Below are 27841 nucleotides of genomic sequence, written 5' to 3' on the forward strand. Positions count from 1 at the left end.
ATCAGGTGATCAACATCAGAAGCTCCGCCCTCTGCAGTTCATTGGTTATTCCATAAATAAATCTCCCCTCCATGGGCCGCGCCCCCAGACTGTGATGTAAATCCCCATATACTGTTGCGTACCCCCGTATACTGCGGTGTTTGTCCATATAGCAAGGTATACCCTCATATAGTGCTGTACAGCTCCATATTTCGCTGTATAAACTCCAGATGGTGCTTTATATCCTCAAATAGTGCTGTATACCTTACACGTAATGTTGTGTATATAGCACTGTAAACCCTCCGTCCATATGTGCTATATACTCCTCTTATAGAGCTACAAACACCATGTTGTACTACATACCCTCAATAGAGCGCTGGAAACCCCCATGTATCGGTTTTACCCATGCATAGTGATGTATACCCCCCTATAGTGCTGCATTCTTTATATAGGAGCTTTTACCTTGGTCGGTCGTGACTTTATTACTACCCCCCTGAAGAAGCCAGGGCGAAACGTACCTTGGGGTGAGGAGGATCTCTGTGGCAGTTTTTGGCATCCACGTTGACATTGTCATCCTTGCGCAGCGTCCTGACAGGTACTATAATGGTGATTTTGTGCTATTGAGCAGGGACTGTGTGGCATTATCGCTGTGGTTGATGGTTTGTCTAGGCTCATTGGAGTTTATGAGATATTTAGATACACAGCCTTCACCTGTACTGTTGATAATGGTATGCTGGTCTTGAATGACATATGCCAGCGTGGGATTTTCCAGCTCCAGGCTCTTCTTTTATAGGTGAAATTGTTCTATATGTTACCCCATATAATGGATATATACTATATTACGGGGTTCCTATTTATTGCTATGGTGGAGCTGTATACTTACCATCTTTGGTTAAGCATATTGCCATACCGTCTGGAGCCCCTTCTGTTGAATGTCTTTATGATTATGTTTTTTGTCGATTATCTTTTAAAAAATATTGATGATTTTAATTATATGGTTCGCTACTGTTTGACTACGTATTAGTAGGTCTTTTTTGTGAGTATGTATTATTGAAGTGCCAGTGTGGTGATATACAGGGACTCATTTGGTTGCCTTTATTGCTATCGGGTCGGTGCGATTCTCTCACTGATGTTCTCACTGTCGCAAGTGATCGGAGGACGCCACCTATTGCAAGAAGCAGAGGAGCAGTGATCGGTAGGGTTGAGCGACTTTCATTTTTTTAAGATCGAGTAGGGTTTTGGGAAACCCGATTTTGTCCAGAGTCGAGTCGAGTGCAGTCGGCCGATTATCGCTAAAAGTCGGGGATCGACCGAAACACGAAACCCAATGCAAGTCAATGGGGAAGCATAGTCGGCAGTGAGTGGAGGCCAGGAAAACACCTACAGTGCCCATTTTAATGCCAAAAACATCCATTCTTGTTTCTGAAGCTTGCCAATCTTAATTAACTGTATAATAATAGTTGGGCATAAGGAATTGGGGGAAAGTTGTGGGGGGAGTAGGGCTGGCTCAAGTTTTTCGTGGGCCCAGGAAATGCGGACTACGTCACGGCGGTGTTGCAGGGAAAGGTAAGTATTTAAAAGTTGCAAGTGCTGTGATCCTGAGCAAGCAGGGGGGGCCCACTCGTTCGCATTGCCACTGGCACAGGGCCCCTCAAAGTACGGCGGTGTGTTTGCATGGCGGGGGCGCCTCCCACCAGCAGCGACACTTTTGCGTACTCTGAGGGGCCCTGTGCCAGTGACGTCGCCAACGAGTATGCCCCCCCACCTGATGAAGGAACCTGCACTTTCATCTGCACCTTCCTCTTTGTCCCTGTGTAAGGTGGTATAACATGCGGGAAGGGGAACCTTACTTTCAGCAGGGTCAGATTCTGGCTGTGTAGAGTACAAGGGGAATGTAGTGGTCTAGGTCAATGTACCAGCAGACTCATTTAGCAGTGGCTGGGCAATGGGCAGGATGAGGAGGAAACAGATATAGGGCCAAAGAATAAAGTAGGCTACATGCAGTTCAAAATTGGTAACAGGACTAAACAGGCGGCATTGCTTTGTTCAGTGGAGTAGCAAACCCAAGAGCAGCAGACACTGTTTCAAGGGCCTAACCACACTAGTAGGCCAAATGCAGTTTAATATCTGATAGTATAGGGCGAAAGCCAGAATGTGGAAGCTCAGCTTTGTTCAGTTGAGGACAACACCAGGGAGGGGCAGACACCTTTAGTAGGCCGGAAAAGCCTATTGCATTTTTTAAAATGGTAATTTGGAGCAGAAGGTTGAAGCTCAGCTTTATTTAGTTGAGGGCAACACCAGGGAGGGGCAGAAGCCGTTAGTAGGCCCTAACCACCATTTTTTTTTTTTTTAAAACCACTTAATGAGAGCCGGAAGGTTGAAGCTCAGCTTTATTTAGTTGAGGACAACACCAGGGAGGGGCAGAAGCCGTTAGTAGGCCCTAACCACCATTTTTTTTTTAAAACCACATAATGAGAGCCGGAAGGTTGAAGCTCAGCTTTATTTAGTTGAGGACAACACCAGGGAGGGGCAGAAGCCGTTAGTAGGCCCTAACCACCATTTTTTTTTTAAAACCACTTAATGAGAGCCGGAAGGTTGAAGCTCAGCTTTATTTAGTTGAGGACAACACCAGGGAGGGGCAGAAGCCGTTAGTAGGCCCTAACCACCATTTTTTTTTTTTTTAAAACCACATAATGAGAGCCGGAAGGTTGAAGCTCAGCTTTATTTAGTTGAGGACAACACCAGGGAGGGGCAGAAGCCGTTAGTAGGCCCTAACCACCATTTTTTTTTTAAAACCACTTAATGAGAGCCGGAAGGTTGAAGCTCAGCTTTATTTAGTTGAGGACAACACCAGGGAGGGGCAGAAGCCGTTAGTAGGCCCTAACCACCATTTTTTTTTTAAAACCACTTAATGAGAGCCGGAAGGTTGAAGCTCAGCTTTATTTAGTTGAGGACAACACCAGGGAGGGGCAGAAGCCGTTAGTAGGCCCTAACCACCATTTTTTTTTTTTAAACCACATAATGAGAGCCGGAAGGTTGAAGCTCAGCTTTATTTAGTTGAGGACAACACCAGGGAGGGGCAGAAGCCGTTAGTAGGCCCTAACCACCAATTTTTTTTTTTTTAAAACCACTTAATGAGAGCCGGAAGGTTGAAGCTCAGCTTTATTTAGTTGAGGACAACACCAGGGAGGGGCAGAAGCCGTTAGTAGGCCCTAACCACCATTTTTTTTTAAAAACCACTTAATGAGAGCCGGAAGGTTGAAGCTCAGCTTTATTTAGTTGAGGACAACACCAGGGAGGGGCAGAAGCCGTTAGTAGGCCCTAACCACCATTTTTTTTTTTAAAACCACATAATGAGAGCCGGAAGGTTGAAGCTCAGCTTTATTTAGTTGAGGACAACACCAGGGAGGGGCAGAAGCCGTTAGTAGGCCCTAACCACCATTTTTTTTTTAAAACCACTTAATGAGAGCCGGAAGGTTGAAGCTCAGCTTTATTTAGTTGAGGACAACACCAGGGAGGGGCAGAAGCCGTTAGTAGGCCCTAACCAAAGTTGAAGGCCAAATGCAGTTTAATTTCTGATACTATAGGCCGAAAGCCAGAAGGTGGAAGTTCCGATTTAGACAGTGGAGGACAATTTGAATTAGGGACTGCAGACAGACTTAGTAGGCTGTCCCCTGTGGACCATGCATCCACCACATTAACCCATTGCGCCGTAATGGACACGTAATCTTCCGTGGCCATGCCTACAGGTCCATGCGTCTGTTGTCAGGTGCACCTTTGTACTCACAGATTGCCAGAGTGCATGGACAATGCGGTCTTCTACATGCTGGTGGAGGGTTGGGATGGCTTTTCTCGCAAAAGAAGTGTCGACTGGTTAGCTTGTAGCGTGGTACAGCGTAGTCCATCATGGCCTTATTAATAGTAAATAAAATATATAACTAGGCTCTATGAACTTTTAAATAGGTTCCAGGGGTACACGGGCAGCATTGGTGTGGTCAGTGGAGGAGTATTGCAAGTAGGGGCTGCAGACAGGCTATCAAAGGCCTAAAATAACAAACAGTAGGCAGTCATGGCAGTTTTACATCGGTTACATGGATACACAGGCAGGCACTCCAGGCAGCATTGTGCTCAGTGGAGGAGTATTGCAAGTAGGGGCCGCAGACAGGCTATCAAAGGCCTAAAATAACAAACAGTAGGCAGTCATGGCAGTTTTACATCGGTTACATGGATACACAGGCAGGCACTCCAGGCAGCATTGTGGTCAGTGGAGGAGTATTGCAAGTAGGGGCCGCAGACAGGCTATCAAAGGCCTAAAATAACAAACAGTAGGCAGTCATGGCAGTTTTACATCGGTTACATGGATACACAGGCAGCTAGGTGGTGAGTGGAGGAGTATTTAAAGTAAGGACCGCAGACAGGCTATCAAAGGCCTAACATAACAAACAATAGGCTCATGGCAGTTTTACAGCGGTTACATGGATACACGGGCAGGCAGCTTGGTGGTGAGTGGAGGAGTATTTAAAGTATGGACCGCAGACAGGCTTCGAAGGCCTAACACAATAAAATGGGCTGGCTGTAGGCACTTTAAAATTGGTTCCAGGGGTACACGGGCAGCAGTGGTCTGGTCAGTGGAGGCCTAGTGGAAGGAGGGACCGCAGACAGGCTTCGAAGGCCTAACACAATAAAATGGGCTGGCTGTAGGCACTTTAAAATTGGTTCCAGGGGTACACGGGCAGCAGTGGTCTGGTCAGTGGAGGCCTAGTGGAAGGAGGGACCGCAGACAGGCTTCGAAGGCCTAACACAATAAAATGGGCTGGCTGTAGGCACTTTAAAATTGGTTCCAGGGGTACACGGGCAGCAGTGGTCTGGTCAGTGGAGGCCTAGTGGAAGTATGGACCGCAGACAGGCTTCGAAGGCCTAACACAATAAAATGGGCTGGCTGTAGGCACTTTAAAATTGGTTCCAGGGGTACACGGGCAGCAGTGGTCTGGTCAGTGGAGGACTAGTGGAAGTATGGACCGCAGACAGGCTTCGAAGGCCTAACACAATAAAATGGGCTGGCTGTAGGCACTTTAAAATTGGTTCCAGGGGTACACGGGCAGCAGTGGTCTGGTCAGTGGAGGCCTAGTGGAAGTATGGACCGCAGACAGGCTTCGAAGGCCTAACACAATAAAATGGGCTGGCTGTAGGCACTTTAAAATTGGTTCCAGGGGTACACGGGCAGCAGTGGTCTGGTCAGTGGAGGACTAGTGGAAGTATGGACCGCAGACAGGCTTCGAAGGCCTAACACAATAAAATGGGCTGGCTGTAGGCACTTTAAAATTGGTTCCAGGGGTACACGGGCAGCAGTGGTCTGGTCAGTGGAGGACTAGTGGAAGGAGGGAGCGCAGAAAGGCTTCAAAGGCCTAAAATAACAAACAATAGGCTCATGGCAGTTTTACAGCGGTTACATGGATACACGGGCAGGCAGCTTGGTGGTCAGTGGAGGAGTAGGGACCGCAGACAGGCTATCAAAGGCCTAAAATAACAAACAATAGGCTCATGGCAGTTTTACAGCGGTTACATGGATACACGGGCAGGCAGCTTGGTGCTGAGTGGAGGAGTAGTGCAAGGAGTGTCTGTCCCAGTACTCCCAAAATATAAATAGATGTTAATGTCTCGCAAAACAACCAAAACAAAAAAAAAGATGGCATACTTAGGTACAGGGGTGGGCTCATCTGCTGTGTTTCTGACATAGTAATTTGGCAGTAACTATTTAATGGTGCCAATATAGGACACAGACACAGACTACTTTAAGTTGCATCATAGATGTCTACAAATTTGTATTGTCAGTGCCAGACATTGAATGATGTCAGCGAATAGACTAAAGATTGGTGGAGCTGTGCGACATAATTTTGCACGTAGTACAGCCCAGTTTGAGCTGGGGTAGGGGGGAACTCTCTTGAGGCCGGCGGGACCGCCCCAGGGCCACTCATGTTACAACGGTGTGTCTGACGTTGGGTGCGCACCACCACCGCCAGAGACACTACATTGTACTATGAGGGACCCAGTAGCAATGCCGTCAACCAAAAGCGAGCACACCCACCTCTTCAGACAAACAGCAGTCTCACGGGTGCTTGCGCCAAGTCGCGATACCACGGCCCCGTGTGGGGAGTTTGGCCATTTAGGGAGGTGTAAACATGTCGTATGCTGTACAATCTGCAGCAGCAAATTAGACATTAGAAAAGTAATTCACAGGCAAGAGCTTTTCATAGGAAAGCTAGGTGTCGGCCGGGCAAGGTGGGGCAAAAGATTTTGAAATCCAGTTGTGGTTCATTTTAATGAATGTTAGATCGTCAACATTTTGGGTAGCCAGACGAGTCCTTTTTTCGGTTAATATTGACCCTGCAGCACTGAATACTCTTTCTGATAGGACACTTGCTGCCGGGCAAGCAAGCTCCTGCAATGCATATTCTGCCAATTCTGGCCAGGTGTCTAATTTGGAGGCCCAGTAATCAAATGGGAATGACGGTTGAGGGAGAACATCGATAAGGGATGAAAAATAGTTAGTAACCATACTGGACAAATGTTGTCTCCTGTCACTTTCAATTGATGCAGCAGTACCTGTCCTGTCTGCGGTCATAGCAAAATCACTCCACAACCTGGTCAGAAAACCCCTCTGTCCAACGCCACTTCTGATGTGTGCACCCCTAACACTCCTAGTCTGCTGCCCCCTGGAGCTCGTGTGAGAACGATCACGTGCGCTGTGTGCTGGGAATGCCTGAAGCAAACGGTCAACAAGAGTTGATTGTTTGGTTGCTAATATTAGTTCCAAGTTCTCATGTGGCATAACATTTTGCAATTTGCCTTTATAGCGTGGATCAAGGAGGCAGGCCAACCAGTAATCGTCATCGTTCATCATTTTCGTAATGCGTGTGTCCCTTTGTAGGATACGTAAGGCATAATCCGCCATGTGGGCCAAAGTTCCACTTGTCAAATCTCCGGTTGTGATTGGTTGAGGGGCAGTTGCAGGCAAATCTACGTCACTTGTGTCCCTCAAAAAACCAGAACCCGGCCGTGACACGCAACCAATTTCCTGTGCCCCCGTGAAAGTTTCCGCATTAAAAATATACTCATCCCCATCATCCTCCTCGTCCTCCACCTCCTCTTCGCCCGCTACCTCGTCCTGTACACTGCCCTGACCAGACAATGGCTGACTGTCATCAAGGCTTCCCTCTTCCTCTGGTGCAGACGCCTGCTCCTTTATGTGCGTCAAACTTTGCATCAGCAGACGCATTAGGGGGATGCTCATGCTTATTACGGCGTTGTCTGCACTAACCAGCCGTGTGCATTCCTCAAAACACTGAAGGACTTGACACATGTCTTGTATCTTCGACCACTGCACACCTGACAACTCCATGTCTGCCATCCTACTGCCTGCCCGTGTATCCTCCCACAAATAAATAACAGCACGCCTCTGTTCGCACAGTCTCTGAAGCATGTGCAGTGTTGAGTTCCACCTTGTTGCAACGTCTATGATTAGGCGATGCTGGGGAAGGTTCAAAGACCGCTGATAGGTCTGCATACGGCTGGCGTGTACAGGCGAACGTCGGATATGTGAGCAAAGTGCACGCACTTTGAGGAGCAGGTCGGAGAACCCAGGATAAGTTTTCAATAAGCACTGCACCACCAGGTTTAAGGTGTGAGCCAGGCAAGGAATGTGTTTCAGTTGGGAAAGGGAGATGGCAGCCATGAAATTCCTTCCGTTATCACTCACTACCTTGCCTGCCTCAAGATCTACTGTGCCCAGCCACGACTGCGTTTCTTGTTGCAAGAACTCGGACAGAACTTCCGCGGTGTGTCTGTTGTCGCCCAAACACTTCATAGCCAATACAGCCTGCTGACGCTTGGCAGTAGCTGGCCCATAATGGGACAACTGGTGTGCAACAGTGTCATCTGCCGATGGAGTGGTTGGCCGACTGCGTTCTGTGGAAGAGCTGTAGCTTCTGCAGGAGGACGAGGAGGAGGAGGAGGGGGTGCGAACGCCTACAGCCAACTGTTTCCTAGACCGTGGGCTAGGCACAACTGTCCCTAAATTGATGTCGCCTGTGGACCCTGCATCCACCACATTCACCCAGTGTGCCGTGATGGACACATAACGTCCCTGGCCATGCCTACTGGTCCATGCATCTGTAGTCAGGTGCACCTTTGTACTCACAGATTGCCTGAGTGCATGGACGATGCGCTGTTTAACATGCTGGTGCAGGGCTGGGATGGCTTTTCTGGAAAAAAAGTGTCGACTGGGTAGCTCGTATCGTGGTTCAGCGTACTCCATCAGGGCTTTGAAAGCTTCGCTTTCAACTAACCGGTAGGGCATCATCTCTAACGAGATTAGTCTAGCTATGTGGGCGTTAAAACCCTGTGTACGCGGATGCGAGGATAAGTACTTCCTTTTTCTAACCAGAGTCTCATGTAGGGTGAGCTGGACTGGAGAGCTGTAGATCGTGGAACTTTCGGGTGTGCCGGTGGACATGGCAGACTGAGAGACGGTTGGAGACGGTATTGTTTCCGCCGGTGCCCTACATGCAATATTTCCTCCTACAAAACTGGTGATTCCCTGACCCTGACTGCTTTTGGCTGGCAAAGAAACCTGCACAGATACTGCCGGTGGTGCGGAAAATGGTGGCCTTACAGTGACGGAAGGGATGTTGCGTTGCTGACTAGCTTCATTGGCCGAGGGTGCTACAACCTTGAGGGACGTTTGGTAGTTAGTCCAGGCTTGAGAATGCATGGTGGTTAAGTGTCTATGCATGCAACTAGTATTTAGACTTTTCAGATTCTGACCTCTGCTTAAGCTAGTTGAACATTTTTGACAGATGACTTTGCGCTGATCAGTTGGATGTTGTTTAAAAAAATGCCAGACTGCACTCTTCCTAGACTCTGATCCCTTTTCAGGGATTGCAGACTGAGCTTTAACCGGATGGCAACGCTGTGCTCCAACAGGTTTTGGCTTTGACACGCGTTTTGGTCCAGATACGGGCCCGGCAGATGGAACCTGTTGCGATGTTGATGCCTGCTGCGGCCCCTCCTCCACCTCCGCTTCTGAACTACTGCCGCCTGCACCCTGTTCCCCCAATGGCTGCCAATCGGGGTCAATAACTGGGTCATCTATTACCTCCTCTTCGAGCTCGTGTGCAACTTCGTCTGTGTCACTGTGTCGGTCGGTGGTATAGCGTTCGTGGCGGGGCAACATAGTCTCATCAGGGTCTGATTGTGGATCTGTACCCTGAGAGGGCAATGTGGTGGTCTGAGTCAAAGGAGCAGCATAGTACTCTGGCTGTGGCTGTGCATCAGTGCACTCCATGTCAGAATATACTTGTAATGGGCATGGCCTGTTAAATGTTTCACTTTCTAAGCCAGGGACGGTATGTGTAAAGAGCTCCATGGAGTGACCCGTTGTGTCGCCTGCTGCATCCTTCTCTCTTGTTGTAGTTTTTGCTGAGGAGGACAAGGAAGCGACTTGTCCCTGACCGTGAACATCCACAAGCGACGCGCTGCTTTTACATTTACCAGTTTCGGAAGAGGAGGCAAAAGAGCTAGAGGCTGAGTCTGCAATGTAAGCCAAAACTTGCTGTTGCTGCTCCGCCTTTAAAAGCGGTTTTCCTACTCCCAGAAAAGAGAGCGTTCGAGGCCTTGTGTAGCCTGACGACGAAACTGGCTCCACAGCTCCAGACTTAGGTGGAATATTTTTATCCCCACGACCACCTGATGCTCCACTACCACTACCATCATTACCAGCTGACAATGAACGCCCACGACGACCTCTTGCACCAGACTTCCTCATTGTTTTAAAATCTTAACCAAAGTAACTTTATTTGTTGCTATCAAACAACTTACACGGTGAGCTATAACTTCAGTATGATTTCAATATCCCTTAACAGGTTGGTGAGACCACAAGGAAAATCAGGCACAATGTTACACACTCTGTTTTCTGTGGCACAAAATCACAGAGATGACACACACGCAGGACTGTCACTCAAGCACTAATGTCAATATTAATCTCCCACCTAATTTATTTATTTTTTTTTCTCAGGGAGACTTTAGAAACCAAATAATATTAAAAAAAAAAAAAAAAAGGCTTTCTATGGCCCACAATTAGAGAGAGAGAGGTGGCACAACCAGGAGTCAAGACTGGCGCACAAGCTGAAAGGGCAATATTACTCTCCCACTGTTTTTTATGTTTTTTTTGTTTTTTTCAGGGAGACTTTAGAAACCAAATAATATTAAAAAAACCAAAAAAAAAAAAGGCTTTCTATGGCCCACTGAATGAAAGGGAGAGAGGTGGCACACCCAGGAGTCAAGACTGGCACACAAGCTGAAAGGGCAATATTACTCTCCCACTGTTTTTTTATGTATTTTTTGTTTTTTCAGGGAGACTTTAGAAACCCAATAATATTTAAAAAAAAAAATAAATAGGCTTTCTATGGCCCACTGAATGAGAGGGAGAGAGGTGGCACACCCAGGAGTCAAGACTGGCACACAAGCTGAAAGGGCAATATTACTCTCCCACTGTTTTTTTAGGTTTTTTTTTTTTTTTCAGGGAGAATTAGAAACCAAATAATATTAAAAAAAAAAAAAATAGGCTTTCTATGGCCCACTGAATGAAAGGGAGAGAGGTGGCACACCCAGGAGTCAAGACTGGCACACAAGCTGAAAGGGCAATATTACTCTCCCACTGTTTTTTTATGTATTTTTTGTTTTTTCAGGGAGACTTTAGAAACCCAATAATATTTAAAAAAAAAAATAAATAGGCTTTCTATGGCCCACTGAATGAGAGGGAGAGAGGTGGCACACCCAGGAGTCAAGACTGGCACACAAGCTGAAAGGGCAATATTACTCTCCCACTGTTTTTTTAGGTTTTTTTTTTTTTTTCAGGGAGAATTAGAAACCAAATAATATTAAAAAAAAAAAAATAGGCTTTCTATGGCCCACTGAATGAAAGGGAGAGAGGTGGCACACCCAGGAGTCAAGACTGGCACACAAGCTGAAAGGGCAATATTACTCTCCCACTGTTTTTTTATGTATTTTTTGTTTTTTTCAGGGAGACTTTAGAAACCCAATAATATTTAAAAAAAAAAATAAATAGGCTTTCTATGGCCCACTGAATGAGAGGGAGAGAGGTGGCACACCCAGGAGTCAAGACTGGCACACAAGCTGAAAGGGCAATATTACTCTCCCACTGTTTTTTTATGTATTTTTTGTTTTTTTCAGGGAGACTTTAGAAACCCAATAATATTTAAAAAAAAAAATAAATAGGCTTTCTATGGCCCACTGAATGAGAGGGAGAGAGGTGGCACACCCAGGAGTCAAGACTGGCACACAAGCTGAAAGGGCAATATTACTCTCCCACTGTTTTTTTAGGTTTTTTTTTTTTTTCAGGGAGACTTTAGAAACCAAATAATATTAAAAAAAAAAAAAAAAAAAAAAAAATAGGCTTGCTATAGCCCACTGAATGAGAGATAGCACACACAGCAGTGGCACACAAGCCCTTACTGAGGCCAATATTTTTCTCCCACTGATTGATGTAGTGTTTTTGTGTTGAGGTAGAATTTAGAACACAAATCACGGAAAAAATAAATAGGCTTTCTATGGCCCACTGAATGAAAGGGAGAGAGGTGGCACACCCAGGAGTCAAGACTGGCACACAAGCTGAAAGGGCAATATTACTCTCCCACTGTTTTTTTATGTATTTTTTGTTTTTTCAGGGAGACTTTAGAAACCCAATAATATTTAAAAAAAAAAATAAATAGGCTTTCTATGGCCCACTGAATGAGAGGGAGAGAGGTGGCACACCCAGGAGTCAAGACTGGCACACAAGCTGAAAGGGCAATATTACTCTCCCACTGTTTTTTTAGGTTTTTTTTTTTTTTTCAGGGAGAATTAGAAACCAAATAATATTAAAAAAAAAAAAATAGGCTTTCTATGGCCCACTGAATGAAAGGGAGAGAGGTGGCACACCCAGGAGTCAAGACTGGCACACAAGCTGAAAGGGCAATATTACTCTCCCACTGTTTTTTTATGTATTTTTTGTTTTTTTCAGGGAGACTTTAGAAACCCAATAATATTTAAAAAAAAAAATAAATAGGCTTTCTATGGCCCACTGAATGAGAGGGAGAGAGGTGGCACACCCAGGAGTCAAGACTGGCACACAAGCTGAAAGGGCAATATTACTCTCCCACTGTTTTTTTAGGTTTTTTTTTTTTTTTCAGGGAGAATTAGAAACCAAATAATATTAAAAAAAAAAAAATAGGCTTTCTATGGCCCACTGAATGAAAGGGAGAGAGGTGGCACACCCAGGAGTCAAGACTGGCACACAAGCTGAAAGGGCAATATTACTCTCCCACTGTTTTTTTATGTATTTTTTGTTTTTTTCAGGGAGACTTTAGAAACCCAATAATATTTAAAAAAAAAAATAAATAGGCTTTCTATGGCCCACTGAATGAGAGGGAGAGAGGTGGCACACCCAGGAGTCAAGACTGGCACACAAGCTGAAAGGGCAATATTACTCTCCCACTGTTTTTTTAGGTTTTTTTTTTTTTTCAGGGAGACTTTTGAAACCAAATAATATTAAAAAAAAAAAAAAAAAAAAAATATAGGCTTGCTATAGCCCACTGAATGATAGCGCACACACAGCAGTGGCACACAAGCCCTGACTGAGGCCAATATTTTTCTCCCACTGATTGATGTAGTGTTTCTGTGTTGAGGTAGATTTTAGAACACAAATCACGGAAAAAATAAATAGGCTTTCTATGGCCCACTCAGTGAGAGATGGCACACACAGGGATGGCACTGTAGCAGAAATGCCAATCTTAATCTCCCACAAAAAAAAAACAAAAAAAAAAAAAAACTGTCCTACAATTACTATCTCCCTGCAGTAATGTAAGCCAGGTATGGCAGGCAGCAATAGGAGTGGACTGATGCACAAATTAAATAAAAAGTGTGGACAAACAAAAAAGATAGCTGTGCAGAAAGGAAGGAACAAGAGGATATGTGCTTTGAAAAAAGCAGTTGGTTTCCACAGTGGCGTACACACAGCAATACAGCTATCACGGAGCCTTCTAGGGCAGCCCAATGAGCTACAGCGCTGAGGGGAAAAAAAAAAAAAAATAGCTTCCACTGTTCCTGCACACCGAAGGTGGTGTTGGACAGTGGAAATCGCTGCAGCACAAGCGGTTTGGTGGTTAGTGGACCCTGCCTAACGCTCTCCCTGCTTCTGATGAAGCGGCAGCAACCTCTCCCTAAGCTCAGATCAGCAGCAGTAAGATGGCGGTCGGCGGGAACGCCCCTTTATAGCCCCTGTGACGCCGCAGACAGCAAGCCAATCACTGCAATGCCCTTCTCTAAGATGGTGGGGACCAGGATCTATGTCATCACGCTGCCCACACTCTGCGTTCACCTTCATTGGCTGAGAAATGGCGCTTTTCGCGTCATTGAAACGCGACTTTGGCGCGAAAGTCGCGTACCGCATGGCCGACAAGCACAGGGGTCGGATCGGGTTTCATGAGACGCCGACTTAGCCAAAAGTCGGCGACTTTTGAAAATGATCGACCCGTTTCGCTCAACCCTAGTGATCGGATCTCGGCCTCTCCCCTGTGCTCCTCACCCGGATCTCTCACAGCTGACCAGATTGTCTGTTCAGAGCCCAGGACTGATCGCTGCGACATTTCCCCAACTAGAAACAACTGGTGAGAACCGTCAGTAACTGAATGTCCGAAGCAACAAATCACCTGCGAGGAGAATGCGGCCACCGATCAGTCAGTGTACCGGCTCCCCGCTATGTCCAGCGCCGCTATTCAGGGACAGACCCCACTGTCCTCTCCTACAGACCCTGATTTCTTATTTATAAAGGACCTTCCTGGCAGAGGAGGGGGCAGCAGAGCATAAGGAAGATGTCGCCGATGACAGTGGTTGCCATGGCAGTCGGAGGTCTAGGACACTACCCGTGTCCCCACTATGTATTTGCTTGTTTTTTTATTTCTCTACTTGATGAAAAATGCAGTAATTGTAAAAAAATGGAATCATAACTCCATATATAAAAGTACTATCACATACACACTGCAATTTATCGACAGGCAGAGCCAGGACAATACACGGATAGGGCGCGGACAGAACACGGCCTCTGGTGTCATTTGTTGCCTTTGCTCAGTGGCTCAAGTAATAAAACCCACAGCACACGGAAAAGCGCAGCATAACGGGGTACACATCACTATATAGGGGGCATACGGCACAGTGCTTGTATCAATCTCCCCACTGACAAAGCCGCCCACCCCGTCATTACATGAGCTGCTCCTCCGGATCCGTGTCCTCTCAGAGCGCTGGGTCCTTGCGCCTCTTCCACATTCTTCTGCTAAGCGGCGGACATGAGCTGTTAACTCTCTCGTTGCTCACTGACTTTTCCAGCCGTTCCTCCTTGTAAGGGCTTGTTTCCACATGCGAGAATCACGTCCGTGTCTCGCATGTAGAAACCAAGCTGTGGCGCCGGCACTCAGGAGCGGAGCTGTGCGGCTCCATGTGTTCCTATGCGGCCGCACGCTCTGCTCCGGAGTGCAGACACCAGAGCTTGGTTTCTACATGCGAGACACGGACGTGATTCTCGCATGTGGAAACAAGCCCTGATCGGAGCTCTCTGCGTTTTGTCGCCGACTTTCCGCTGATGTTCCACCATTTTCTCCTTCAGAGCTGCTGTTGAATGTTCAGGAGACGGTTGGTTACAGCTCATTGTGCTGTATCGGAGCCTTCAAACATCAGCGAACACTAAAAGGGTCATCCTGAAGTGCTCCGGTGACTCCCGGCGAGTTTTAGGGCGGATTTCTAGATTAATGATATGACGTTCCCACACGTCGCGCTGTTTTGTCTTCTCACAAAGCTGTGTCAGATCGAGCGATCTGCTAGTGTTCAGTGATCAACGAACGATTTCCACCCAACAGGGGTCTGAATCCCCGGAGCAGTATCCGTTCTCTAATATAACACAAGCTCCGGATATATTTAGTATACATATATATGTGGGTTATAAAAAACAAAATCAGACAACAGATCTTAATAGAGACGGGTATAACGAGCAGTTGACGGCAGCGGTCTGTGGAGGAAAGAGTTAATTAAAAATAATATCCGAAAGAGATCAAGCTGAAAATGCAGCAGAGCAATGAAAGCGTAACAGCCCATCTGCCTCCAACAGCAGAACACAGGAATCAGGCGGCACTAGGACCCAGTGCGTGAGGGATGTGGCGGACAATCATCCATCAGTAGTTACACCAGTATACCCCGATATAGCGCTGCATACCGTCAGTGAATATCCTCAATAGCGCCGAATACACTTCGGACTTACATAGTAAACGTGACAGAACCAGTGACCGAGAGCAGATTGAGGCTTCCGCATGTTCTGCTGCAAATCTACAGTCCGATCACATTAATGCTTCTATTCCAGGAGCAGGTATTGTAGTCTTTCATGCAAAATGTGGGCGGCTCTGATAAGAGCCTTTGGGGAGTTGGGATAAAGAAGAGAACACACTTAACCTCCGAAGCCGTAGAGAGTGCGGCCCTGGCGCTTGAGCGCGTACACCACGTCCATAGCGGTGACGGTCTTCCTCTTGGCGTGCTCGGTGTAGGTGACGGCGTCACGGATCACGTTCTCCAGGAAGACTTACAGGACACCGCGAGTCTCTTCATAGATGAGGCCGGAGATGCGCTTGACGCCTCCTCTGCGGGCGAGACGGCGGATGGCAGGCTTGGTGATGCCCTGGATGTTATCACGGAGCACCTTCCTGTGCCGCTTGGCGCCGCCCTTCCCGAGACCTTTCCCTCCTTTACCGCGACCTGACATCTTCCACATAGTCAGCAGAAAACGATGACAGATCAGTACAGAGTCCTTCCTTTATGTAGAGAGTGAGCGGACCGGAGCGAGAACAGCAGAGATGACGCGCTTCTGGGGCGTGATTTCTATTAGTTAGCTCCTCCCTTTTGTTCCCGATTGGTTGAACACAGAACGGTTGCAGATTTTGAATTTCCCGCTTATTGTTCTGTTTTTTTTTCCGCGCTTCTCTATTCTTCTCCTCATCTGCGCCGCTGCTAGATCTGTTGGCTATTTTGATTTTTACTTTCATTGTAGTTTCCTGTTGCTACTTTTCAGCTTCTGCCACATGTTTGAAAGTTGAATAAAAATATATTTTAGGGGCAATGATCTCCAGAAAACTCATCTGCTCCCGGGCAGTCACTCATCAGTACACGACTGGCGGCCATTACCGGTCACTACAGAGCAGTGAGCTGCATGTAGCCAGTCCCCGGGCGGCGCCAACCCAGAAGAACATGGGGATACTCAAATATACCATATATCTCGGTCATTGGTTCTGTCACGTTTACTATGTAAGTCCGAAGTGTACTCGGCGCTATGGAGGATATTCACTGACGGTATGCAGCGCTATATCGAGGTATACTGGTGTAACTACTGATGGATGATTGTCCGCCGCATCCCTCACGCACTGGGTCCTAGTGCCGCCTGATTCCTGTGTTCTGCTGTTGGAGGCAGGCTGTTAACGCTTTCATTGCTCTGCTGCATTTTCAGCTTGATCTCTTCCTTTCGGATAGTATTTTTAATTAACTCTTTCCTCCACAGACCGCTGCCGTCAGTCACTGCTCGTTATACCCGTCTCTATTATGATCTGTTGTCCGATTTTGTCTTTATAACCTATATATATATATATATATATATATATATATATATATATATATATATATATATATATATATATATATATATATAATTTTCTAAATATATCCAGAGCTTGTGTTATATTATAGAGAGAGTATACTGCTCCGGGGAATCAGACCCCTGTTGGGGTGGAAATCGGTCGCTGATCACTGAACACTAGCAGATCGCTCGATCTGACACCGCTTTGTGAGAAGACAAAACAGCGCGACGTGTGGGATCGTCATATTAATCTAGAAATCCGCCCTAAAACTCGCCGGGAGTCACCGGAGCACTGCAGGATGATCCTTTTAGTGTTCGCTGATGTTTGAAGGCTCCGATACAGCACAATGAACTGTAACCAACCGTCTCCTGAACATCCGACAGCAGCTCTGAAGGAGAAAATGGTTGAACATCAGAGAAAAATCGGCGACAAAACGCAGAGAGCCTCCGATCACAAGGATGAACGGCTGGAAAAGTCAGTGAGCAACGAAAGAGTTAACAGCTCATGTCCGCCGCTTACCAGAAGAACAATAATGTGGAAGCGGCGCAAGGACCCAGCGCTCTGAGAGGACACGGATCCGCAGGAGGCAGTGGGGGAGCATCTCATTTAATGACGGGTGGGCGGCTCTGAGAAGAGGCTTTGTCGGTCATACAAGCACTGTGCCTTATGCCCCCTATATAGTGATAATGTGTACCCCATTATGGTGCGCTTTTTCCTGTGCTGTGGGTTTCATTAGTTGAGCCTCTGAGCAAAGGCAAAAGATGACACCAGAGGCCGTGATCTGTCCGCGCCCTATCCGTGTTTTGTCCTGGGTCTGCCTGTCGATAAATTGCAGTGTATGTGATAGTACTTTTATATATGGAATTATGTTTCCATTTTTTTACAATTACTGCATTTTTCATTAAGTAGAGAAAAAAAAAATGAATTCCACTGATATAAAAAAAACAAGCAAATACAGTGAGGACACGAGGAGTTTCCTAGACCCCCGACTGCCATGGCAACCACTCATCGGCGACATCTTCCTTATGCTCTGCTGCCCCCTCCTCTGCCAGGAAGGTCCTTTATAAATAAGAAATCAGGGTCTGGAGAGGACAGAGGGGTCTGAAAAAGGAGGTCGTAGAGTAGGACAGAGGCTTTTTTGGGAAGAAAGGGATGGCGAGTCTAGGGGAGTAAAATAGCTGTGACTGCAGAACAGGAGGTCTGGAGAACGAAGGAAACGGACTATGTCTTTATTTACCATATATCTATAGGATTAGTAATGGATACTTATGTATCCATTACTTCTTCCTCTGTAAAGAGAAGGATCCGGAAAAGTCTGTAATCTCCACCGACCACAAAGGTCTCAGGTTATGAACACACCGGACAGATCACAGGATTTGGATAATGCAAATTAAGTCTCTGTATCCATGAAAGGAAACAGAAGCATGGCTGAGCCCCAGGTCTTGTATCACAGAATTCCGATACTGCTCCCCTAATCAGGAAATATACAGGCTCCTGTATGGGCCAGAAACAACCAATAATCGCTCAACACAAGCAGATTTCCCGATATCGGTCCGTCCTGGGACCACGCGTTATGTGAAGACAAAGAACAGAAAAAGCCACTGAGCGGGAACTGCCAACTTGTAACCAACATTAGCCCCTCCCCTGCCTCTGCTGATTGGCTGAGCACAGAACTGTTAGGGAGTTTGAATTTCCCGCTCGTCGTCGTCTCCGCAGCTTCTAAATGTCATTATGTAACTTCTTCCTCTGTAAAGAGAAGGATCCGAAATAGTCTGTAATCTCCACCGAGCACAAAGGTCTCAGGTTATTTGGAGAATCATGAACTAAACCGAATCATGTTTTACCAGATGACTGAGACCCCAGAATATCAGATCTGGGGAGCAAAGGGTTAAATAACAGACACTGATCACAGCAACTGGCTCAGAGCTGTAGAGGAGCTCAGCCCCGGATCTCACCATCACCCTCCTCAGCATTTAGCCTTCACCTCTATTGCGCCACCTGCTATTTATCCCGTCGTTAGGCGTAGAGACACCGCGGGAAGACTGGAGAGGACACAGATGCATGGACGACGCCCGGTGTCGGGTCGGACGATCCGCTCTTGTATGGTGATCCCCCACTGGAGTCCCTGATTAGTGGCGCAGTATCCGCAGAAGCGGCGCTGGACTGATCGGTTGCCGCATCCTCCTCGCAGGTGATTTGTTGCTTCGGAAATTCCCGCTCAGTTACTTACGGTTCAACTTCTCACCCGTTGTTTCTAGTTGGGGAAATGTCGCAGCGATCAGTCCTGGGCTCTGAACAGAAAATCTGGTCAGCTGAGAGAGAGATCCGGGTGAGGAGCACAGGGGAGAGGCCGAGATCCGATCACTGCTCCTCTGCTTCTTGCAATAGGTGGCGTCCTCTGATCACTTGCGACAGTGAGAACATCAGTGAGAGAATCGCACCGACCTGATAGCAATAAAGGCAACCAAATGAGTCCCTGTATATCACCACACTGGCACTTCAATAATACATACTGACAAAAAAGACCTACAGAATCGAACTATATAATTAAAATCATTAATTAAATGATAAATAATGAATTAAAATCATCAATATTTATTAAATATTTTTTAAAAGATAATCGACAAAAAACATAATTATAAGGACATTCAACAGAAGGGGCTCCAGACAGTATGGCAATATGCTTAATCAAAGATGGTAAGTATACAGCTCCACCATAGCAATAAATAGGAACCCCGTAATATAGTATATATCCATTCTATGGGGTAACATATAGAACAATTACACCTATAAAAGAATAGCCTGGAGCTGGAAAATCCCACGCTGGCATATGTAATTCAAGACCAGCATACCATTATCACCAGTACAGGTGAAGGCTGTGTATCTAAATATCTCATGAACTCCAATGAGCCTAGACAAACCATCAACCACAGCGATAATGCCACACAGTCCCTGCTCAATAGCACAAAATCACCATTATAGTACCTGTCAGGACGCTGCGCAAGGATGACAATGTCAACGTGGATGCCAAAAACTGCCACAGAGATCCTCCTCTCCCCAACGTACGTTTCGCCCTGGCTTCTTCAGGGGGGGGTAGCAATAAAGTCACGACCGACCAAGGTAAAAGCTCCTATATGAAAGAATGCAGCACTATAGGGGGGTATACATCACTATGCATGGGTAAAAACGATACATGGGGGGTTCCAGCGCTCTATTGAGGGTATGTAGTACAACATGGTGTTTGTAGCTCTATAAGAGGAGTATATAGCAGATATGGACGGAGGGTTTACAGTGCTATATACACAACATTACGTGTAAGGTATACAGCACTATTTGAGGATATAAAGCACCATGTGGAGTTTATACAGCGAAATACGGAGCTGTACAGCACTATATGAGGGTATACATTGCTATATTAACATACAGCGCAGTATATGGGGATTAACAACAGCACAATCTGGGGGCGCGGCCATGGAGAGAAGATTTATTTATGGAGTAACCAATGAACTGCAGAGGGCGGAGCTTCTGCTGTTGATATTAGTCACCTGATTTTTCTCACCCAATAGCACAGCGATCTGACATCAGTGCTCATTTGCATGGGCCGGCTATAAATTCCGCTGCTCTGTGAGAGTCAGAAACATTTTTTACTCTCACTTGTGACAAGAACTATTTGCGTTTATTATGGCTGATCCCAAGTCTGCTCCAGCCCCCAAGAAGGGCTCCAAGAAAGCCGTGACCAAGACCCAGAAGGACGGCAAGAAGCGGAGGAAGAGCAGGAAGGAGAGCTACGCCATCTACGTGTACAAGGTGCTGAAGCAGGTCCACCCCGACACCGGCATCTCCTCCAAGGCCATGGGCATCATGAACTCCTTCGTCAACGACATCTTCGAGCGCATCGCAGGGGAAGCCTCCCGCCTGGCTCACTACAACAAGCGCTCCACCATCACCTCCCGGGAGATCCAGACCGCCGTGCGCCTGCTGCTGCCCGGAGAGCTGGCCAAGCACGCCGTGTCCGAGGGCACCAAGGCCGTCACCAAGTACACCAGCGCCAAGTGATCTGCTCCTCCCCCTGCTCCGCCATCACCCTAAAGGCTCTTCTAAGAGCCACCACCCCGCCTACATGAGAGCTGTGACTGCTGATGTGTCCTGTCTCCCCGAGATGTCTGATCGCACCGCCCGGGGCTCTGAGTCTTGTGACGGGAAACAGCAGGTGAAGTAACAGAAGTGATTAAATGGTGGATGGAGGAGAGAGAAAACCTTGTCAGCAGTAGCGTAGCTACCAGGGGGGCAGAGGGGGCGGTCGCCCCGGGCCCTGTGCTCTGAGGGGGCCCACCCGGAGCTACGCTACTGTCAGGGCCGGCATTAGGGGCCCCTGCCTCCGGGCAATGATTATCTTTCATTTCCCCTGCGTTTGTACTGTGTATGTAGCTAAAGTAACATGCACGGTACAAACGCTCACAGGGAGTCAGCAGAGAGATGGAAGAGAAGGCCTCCAATCAGAGTGCAGGGAGTGAGTCATGTGAGATCGCTCTTCTGCAGTCTGTGGAGGAGAGGGGGAAGGGAGGTCACTCACCACTCACCCAATCCCGGCTGAGCGCGCTCTGCTCAAAGCTCCTGTGCTGCAGAGAAGTGATCATCATCATCAGCAGCAGCAGCAGCAGGACTGTGACCTGAGCTCACTGCCTACACATGTTGTCTGCAGCATCTGACTGGGAGGAGCAGCCCCCAGGACCAGAGGACACTCTCCACACAGCATGATGAGTATCTTGGCACATGTCATTTGCTATTTCATATGTCTGATCTGTTGCCTTGAATACATACATACAGGCACAGTATATAAAGCAATGAAGGTTCTTAAAGGGAACCTGTCACCCCGTTTTTTAAAGATGAGATAAAAATACAGTTAAATAGGGGCAGAGCTGTGCTTTACATTAGCGTCTTTTTTGGGCCTTTATTCCCCACCTATACTGCCGAAATACCTTTGTAAAGTCGCCATTCTGGGCTGTCACGCTGGTCTGGTCATATGGGCGTGGTGACATCGTTGTTTCTTTCCCCAGATTTTGCTTATCTGTCCGTTGGTGGCGTAGTGGTTTTCACATGTCCAGCTGCCGAATCCACTGCGCAGATGAAGGAAAAGAGCGCGATCTGCGCTGTTCCCCTGGTGATCGGTGGGGGCGGCCATCTTCCTGAGGCCGCACGTGCGCAGATGGAGGGCTCTGCTGCACGGGGCTTCAGGAAAATGGCCGCGGGATGCCGCGCGTGCGCAGATGGAGATCGCGGCGGCCATTTTCCTGAAGCCCCAGGAAGCCGAGCACTCCATCTGCGCACGCGCGGCCTCAGGAAGATGGCCGCGCCCACTGATAAACCGCTGAATAGCGCAGATCGCGCTCTTTTCCTTCACCTGCGCAGTGGATTCGGCAGCTGGACATGCGCACACCACTACGCCACCAACGGACAGATAAGCAAGATCTGGGGGAGAAACAGCGCTGTCACCACGCCCATAGGACCAGACCAGCGTGAGTGACAGCCCAAAATGGCGACTTTACAAAGGTATTTCGGCAGTATAGCTGGGGAATTAAGGCACAAAAAAGACACTAATGTAACGCCCAGCTCTGCCCCTATTTAACGCTATTTTTATCTCATCTTTAAAAAACGGGGTGACAGGTTCCCTTTAAACTTGTATGTCTTGTTTATCCTGCAATCTGGACAGACACTGAACACTGACATGTGATCGATAAGTGTCTTGGCACATAATGTATTTACTGCTGATTAGCTTATGAGAAGGAGAATGATTATTTTCTTAAGTTTGCGAGCGGCTGGAATCTTGCAGGACGGCTTTTACATGTGGGAGCCTGTCATCATATAAGGTCCGGCCAGCATCTGTACGCCCTCACATAGTGTTCTAGAATGCTCTCTATGTCCCCAATCCTCTATGCAAGGCACAAAAAAGAGCTGTTATTATACTCACGGATGGCGCAGTCCGGGCGTCTCTAGTCTTGATCCGGCGCCGTCCCTCTTCCTGTGATCGCTGTCCCTCTTTGTGTGGAAGATGCGATACATCATGCATTCAGTGTCCTCTATCGCACTCCCATGCAGGTGCCCTTCTCTTTGCCCTGCTGAAGTCAGAGCACAGTATTGTAGTGCGCATGCGCCAGTTTATTTCCAGGTAATCAGCGCCCTTTGGCCTTTCCCAGCGCATATGCACTACAGTACTTGGCTCTGCTTTCAGCAGCCTAGAGAGAAGTGCGCCTGCACAGGAGCGCAATGGGTGACACTGTGTGGATGACGTAGGATGTGTCATCCAGATGAAGCAGTAATGGAGGATGGCGATCTTAAGTCAAGACAAGCGATGCCTTGGTGAGCGCCGTTGGTGAGTATAGTGAGAGGTCATTTTTATGCCTTGCGGAGGGGATTGGGGACACATTTACAGCCTTCCTTATAGAGGCTGCCTATGGGAGCTGCATAATACTATATAGTCTTCCTATGTGAAGGGCATTTTACTATAGAGTGTGCCTATGGGGAGTGCATGATACTATATGGAGGCCTATGGGGAATGTATTATACCATATTGAGGACTATCTGGTGTATTATGCTATATGGAGGCTATCTAGAGGGCCATCATTCAGTGTGGAGATTACAGCGACGGGGCCATCATACAGTGTTGGAGCCAGTTTGGGGGATATTAACGGGTCAGTATATACAGTGAGGGGGCATAATACTGTGTATAGGGGAGCTGTACAGTGGGGGAGACTTGGGACTTTATTAAATGTAAAGTGGGCACTTATTCTTACAGGGGAACTCAGGTTACTGTGACTATCAAAGGGTCACACACAGAGGGCATTATTACTTTCTAGGGGACAAAATGTGGGCACTGTTTTCTAGGGCACATGCACCTGGCATTACTATATTATAGAGGGGTGCTTTAGAATTTAGATGGCACAGAGAACCACACAGCAGGGGCAGTAATAGGGACACATACGGCAGCAGCGGCTCAGTATTGGGGTATCAGGGGCAGTAATAGGGACACATACGGCAGCAGCGGCTCAGTATTCGGGTATCAGGTGCAGTAATAGGGACACATACGGCAGCAGCGGCTCAGTATTGGGGTATCAGGGGCAGTAATAGGGACACATACGGCAGCAGTGGCTCAGTATTGGGGTATCAGGGGCAGTAATAGGGACACATACGGCAGCAGCGGCTCAGTATTGGGGTATCGGGGTCAGTAATAGGGACACATACGGCAGCAGCGGCTCAGTATTCGGGTATCAGGTGCAGTAATAGGGACACATACGGCAGCAGAGGCTCAGTATTGGGGTGTCAGCAGGATGATGAGTTTGTGCAGGTTGGGAATAGATGGTGATGGGGCTGGAATGTGAGAAGTGAAACGTGTCTTTGTTGTATTCTCTGCAGATGGGTTGTAGCTGGAAGAAGTTGTCATGTCGGTCTGGGCCAGATGGAAAAGACGGGAAAAATGAACAATTCTATCAGAAAGAACGTCAGAGGTAAGTCATTATCTGTAACTGTGCAGTGATCTGTTATATGTTCTGTAGGACTGGTATCTACCACTGACCATATGGCGGTAATATCAGTGTTGGTCTTTATATAGAGATTATCTTCAGTAACAGCGCGGTCATCTGCTGAGGTTCTCCTCCACTATTAGGGCGCATCACTGAATTGTAATGAAGGTTACCTGGTTAGGGGCCCACTCAGAAGCTTCGCCCCCCCTGGACCAAAACCCTAGCTACGCCTCTGCTTGTCAGTATTAGTAATACTCTGGTTATTTCTCTGTAAGTTGCTCTGTTCAGTCGCTTCTTGTCAGATGATTTGGTTTAGTTAATGATTCTCTTCTCAAATAACAGGAGACATTTGTGGTCTGTGGAGTTGATCTAGAGATTTTCCGGATCCTTCTCTGTATAGAGGAAGTGACGTCATTACAGTTAGAAGCAGCGGGAAATTCAAACCCCCTAACCTTTATGTATTCAGCCAATCAGGAGCGGGAGGGAGGAGCTAATGTTGTCATTGGTAACACGTTCCCGCTCAGTGGCTGATGCCTTGTGCTGCGGCTCCCCTCCTTTGACCGGGAACCCACAGCTTTGCTATCCAGTGAATATTGCTTCCTTATCTGGAAACCATAGGTACATTTGAGGCACTCTAGAACAAGCCATCATTGCATTTCACAGATTAGGGTAGTAGCATTATCTTTCTGAAAAAGGCCCGGGGATCATGGACTCGGTTTCATAAATAAGCGATGTAAAACATTTTTTTTACAATTACTGCATTTTTCATCAAGTAGAGGAAAAAAAAATGAATTCCACTGATATAAAAAAAACAAGCAAATACACAGTGGGGACACGGGTAGTTTCCTAGACCCCCGACTGCCATGGCAATCACTGTCATCGGCGACATCTTCCTTATGCTCTGCTGCCCCCTCCTCTGCCAGGAAGGTCCTTTATAAATAAGAAATCAGGGTCTGGAGAGGACAGATGGGTCTGAGAAAGGAGGTCGTAGAGTAGGTCAGAGGCTTTTTGGGAAGAAAAGGATGGAGAGTCTAGAGGAGTAAAATATTAAGAAATCTCGTTTATTTTTTTTATTTTTTTTCCGTCAGAACATTGCATCTCAATCAGCGTTATAGGCATGCGATATACTGGCCAGGGACTCGTCCTGTAAGTTACATTTAGCCCGATCCCGCACTTTCCTCGATCTTCTCCCCCAGTCCCCGGCTGCTTCCGGCAGGAGGATTGTCGGATTGCTGAGAGCGCAGTACTCCCGGTGGTAACACAACTCCTCGGCAGCCGCCAGAATGTCTCCCAATATCCTATCTGCAGGGAGGTTGTAGAACAGGAAGAGTCCTGGGAAGAGCAGACAGGTGATCAGGGTAGTAGTGATGTGTAGACATGACGCTGGACATAAGGAACTAGCGATAACCTCCTCGTCACAGAAACTGTGCACATCTGTATAAATTCCTGCTCAGGTGCCATCACTGTTCTGAAAAGCAAAGGGTTAATATAATGGCATAAAATCACTGCGAAGTGCAGAGAGCTCCGGTCATAGATCTGACTAAGAAGATGAAGTCTCCCCGGGGACCAGTGGCCTCCGTGTTCTCAGTGGTTGGTACTGCCCGAGATGTGCCCCGTGTGTCTGACCCGGAGACGGCTGCATTACATTTCCCGGCACTTTATTACAATCAGTATTGTGGGCGATATACTGACAGGGAAACGTCCTAGAAGCGACATTTCGGGGCAGACTGATTCATCTACTGTACTACTTTATTCCTGCAATCTAGGTAGAGATGAGCTCCACAACTAAAGGCAGGAGGTCTGTGAAAACATGATCCTACATTACCTCAGTAATACCCGGGCCATAAAGAAGCTGCCGCCTCCTGAGGAGCCAATGTCCGGCTGTGTGCAGGGATGTGAGCGGCTTTATCCATCAGCAGCCCGGGTGTAGGGGATTGCTGAGAGGGTTGTACTGCTGAGCCGGCAAGGGATGGTGAGAGTAATAGTGCGGTGAGCTGACGACCCTGGGCATTGGTGATTAGTCTGCTTCCAATCTGGGGGAACAGAGGCAGGTAATAATCCGACATCCATCTAACAGCGACTGAGCGGGAAAATCATAGCGAACAACCGATCCTTCAACTGGAAATGACCGAGAATCATCGGCCCAAAGCGCCAATCAATGCCCAATAAGTGTTTCCTCCTCCATTTAACACCTTAGTGCCCGTGTTTGTGCAGATTCCCGCTCCACATGTACACGCTTTCCCCAGCGCTGCACAGAAGCGGTGACGTCCCCCACCCCAGGATCCTATGGAATATATGAGGCTTGTCTGAGTCTGGTCGGATCGGAGCGGTTACAGCGGGGAGTCAGTATAGGATATTACGTGAGTGAGGAGCCTCCTGCACGTGCAGATGGGTTTGTAGTATTATCACAAAGGCTCTTGTTAGAGCCATCACCCATTGTCCGGCAGAGCTGTGTGATCAAAGCTTTATTTTGAAGGATGCATCACTACATGGAGTTCTATATGGAAGGGACAGAGCAGTATGTGGGGAACAAATCATTACAGGGGGACACAACACAATCCGGACACGTACAGCGCTATATAGTGGAACATAGAGATTTACATGAAATGAACTGTTATTAGCTCCGCCCCCTGTAGCTCATTGGTGGCTCCTCAATTCTCTTCCCTATTGGCAGATTCAGATCCGTCCATTGACAGGATAGGAAGGCGGGGCATCAGCCTATAGAAACCAGCGAACACGGTCTTGTCTCCACACAATTCTCTGACATTATCTTCATCATAACCGGACGCGGTAAACAAGGAGGAAAGGTCCGCGCTAAGGCCAAGACCCGCTCATCCCGGGCAGGACTGCAGTTCCCAGTCGGCCGTGTGCACAGGCTTCTCCGCAAGGGCAACTACGCCGAGAGGGTGGGCGCCTGCGCTCCGGTCTATCTGGCCGCTGTGCTGGAGTATCTGACCGCTGAGATCCTGGAATTGGCCGGCAATGCTGCCCGGGACAACAAGAAGACCCGCATCATCCCCCGACACCTGCAGCTGGCGGTGCGCAATGACGAGGAGCTGAACAGGCTGCTGGGTGGGGTGACCATCGCCCAGGGGGGCGTCCTGCCCAACATCCAGGCCGTGCTGCTGCCCAAGAAGACCGAGAGCAGCAAGGCGAGCAAGAGCAAGTGAGCGCTGCTGCCCATCTCCTCTGTCCACACAACCAAAGGCTCTTCTAAGAGCCACCCAAATACTCAATATTCAGCATAGCGCTGCATACAGCCAATTACCGTTCCATACACCCATTTTTTGGTGTATGCCAATCAAGTAGTACTGTACACCACTATATAGCGCTAATAACCCTCAATATAGTCTGGTATTCCTGAATATACTGCAGCATCTCCTGTATCCAGATAGTGCTGCATACCACTGTACAGAGCTGTATAATCCTGATATAGTGATGTGCGCGCTCCCTAATTGCTGTATATCTCCATATAGTACTGGGCATCTCCATATACTGCACTGCACCCTCCATATGGTGATCTATACATCCCATCTAGCTATGTGGATGGCCAAAAAGTGCTATATAATCTCCACCCGGCGCCATGTAACCCTCTCTATGGCTGCATCTGCCCTCTACACT

The 27841-nt window shown here is 47.6% G+C and overlaps 2 protein-coding genes and 1 pseudogene across 2 annotated transcripts; 2 read left to right on the forward strand and 1 right to left on the reverse strand.

Moving 5' to 3' along the window:
* Positions 1-15518: 15518 nt before the first annotated feature.
* Positions 15519-15838, reverse strand: LOC143773958 (histone H4-like; annotated as a pseudogene).
* Positions 15839-20384: 4546 nt separating this feature from the next.
* Positions 20385-20764, forward strand: LOC143773959 (histone H2B 1.2-like). The gene has a single exon (XM_077261261.1). The coding sequence runs from the start codon at positions 20385-20387 to the stop codon at positions 20757-20759; it is 375 nt and encodes a 124-aa protein (XP_077117376.1). The 3' UTR covers positions 20760-20764.
* Positions 20765-26697: 5933 nt separating this feature from the next.
* Positions 26698-27432, forward strand: LOC143775138 (histone H2A type 1-like). Its single transcript, XM_077262981.1, has 2 exons — positions 26698-26787; positions 26917-27432. The coding sequence occupies exons 1-2, from the start codon at positions 26698-26700 to the stop codon at positions 27388-27390; spliced, it is 564 nt and encodes a 187-aa protein (XP_077119096.1). The 3' UTR covers positions 27391-27432.
* Positions 27433-27841: the final 409 nt, after the last annotated feature.

This window comes from Ranitomeya variabilis, chromosome 5 (genome assembly GCF_051348905.1).
Source record: "Ranitomeya variabilis isolate aRanVar5 chromosome 5, aRanVar5.hap1, whole genome shotgun sequence".
Lineage (NCBI taxonomy): Eukaryota > Metazoa > Chordata > Amphibia > Anura > Dendrobatidae > Ranitomeya > Ranitomeya variabilis.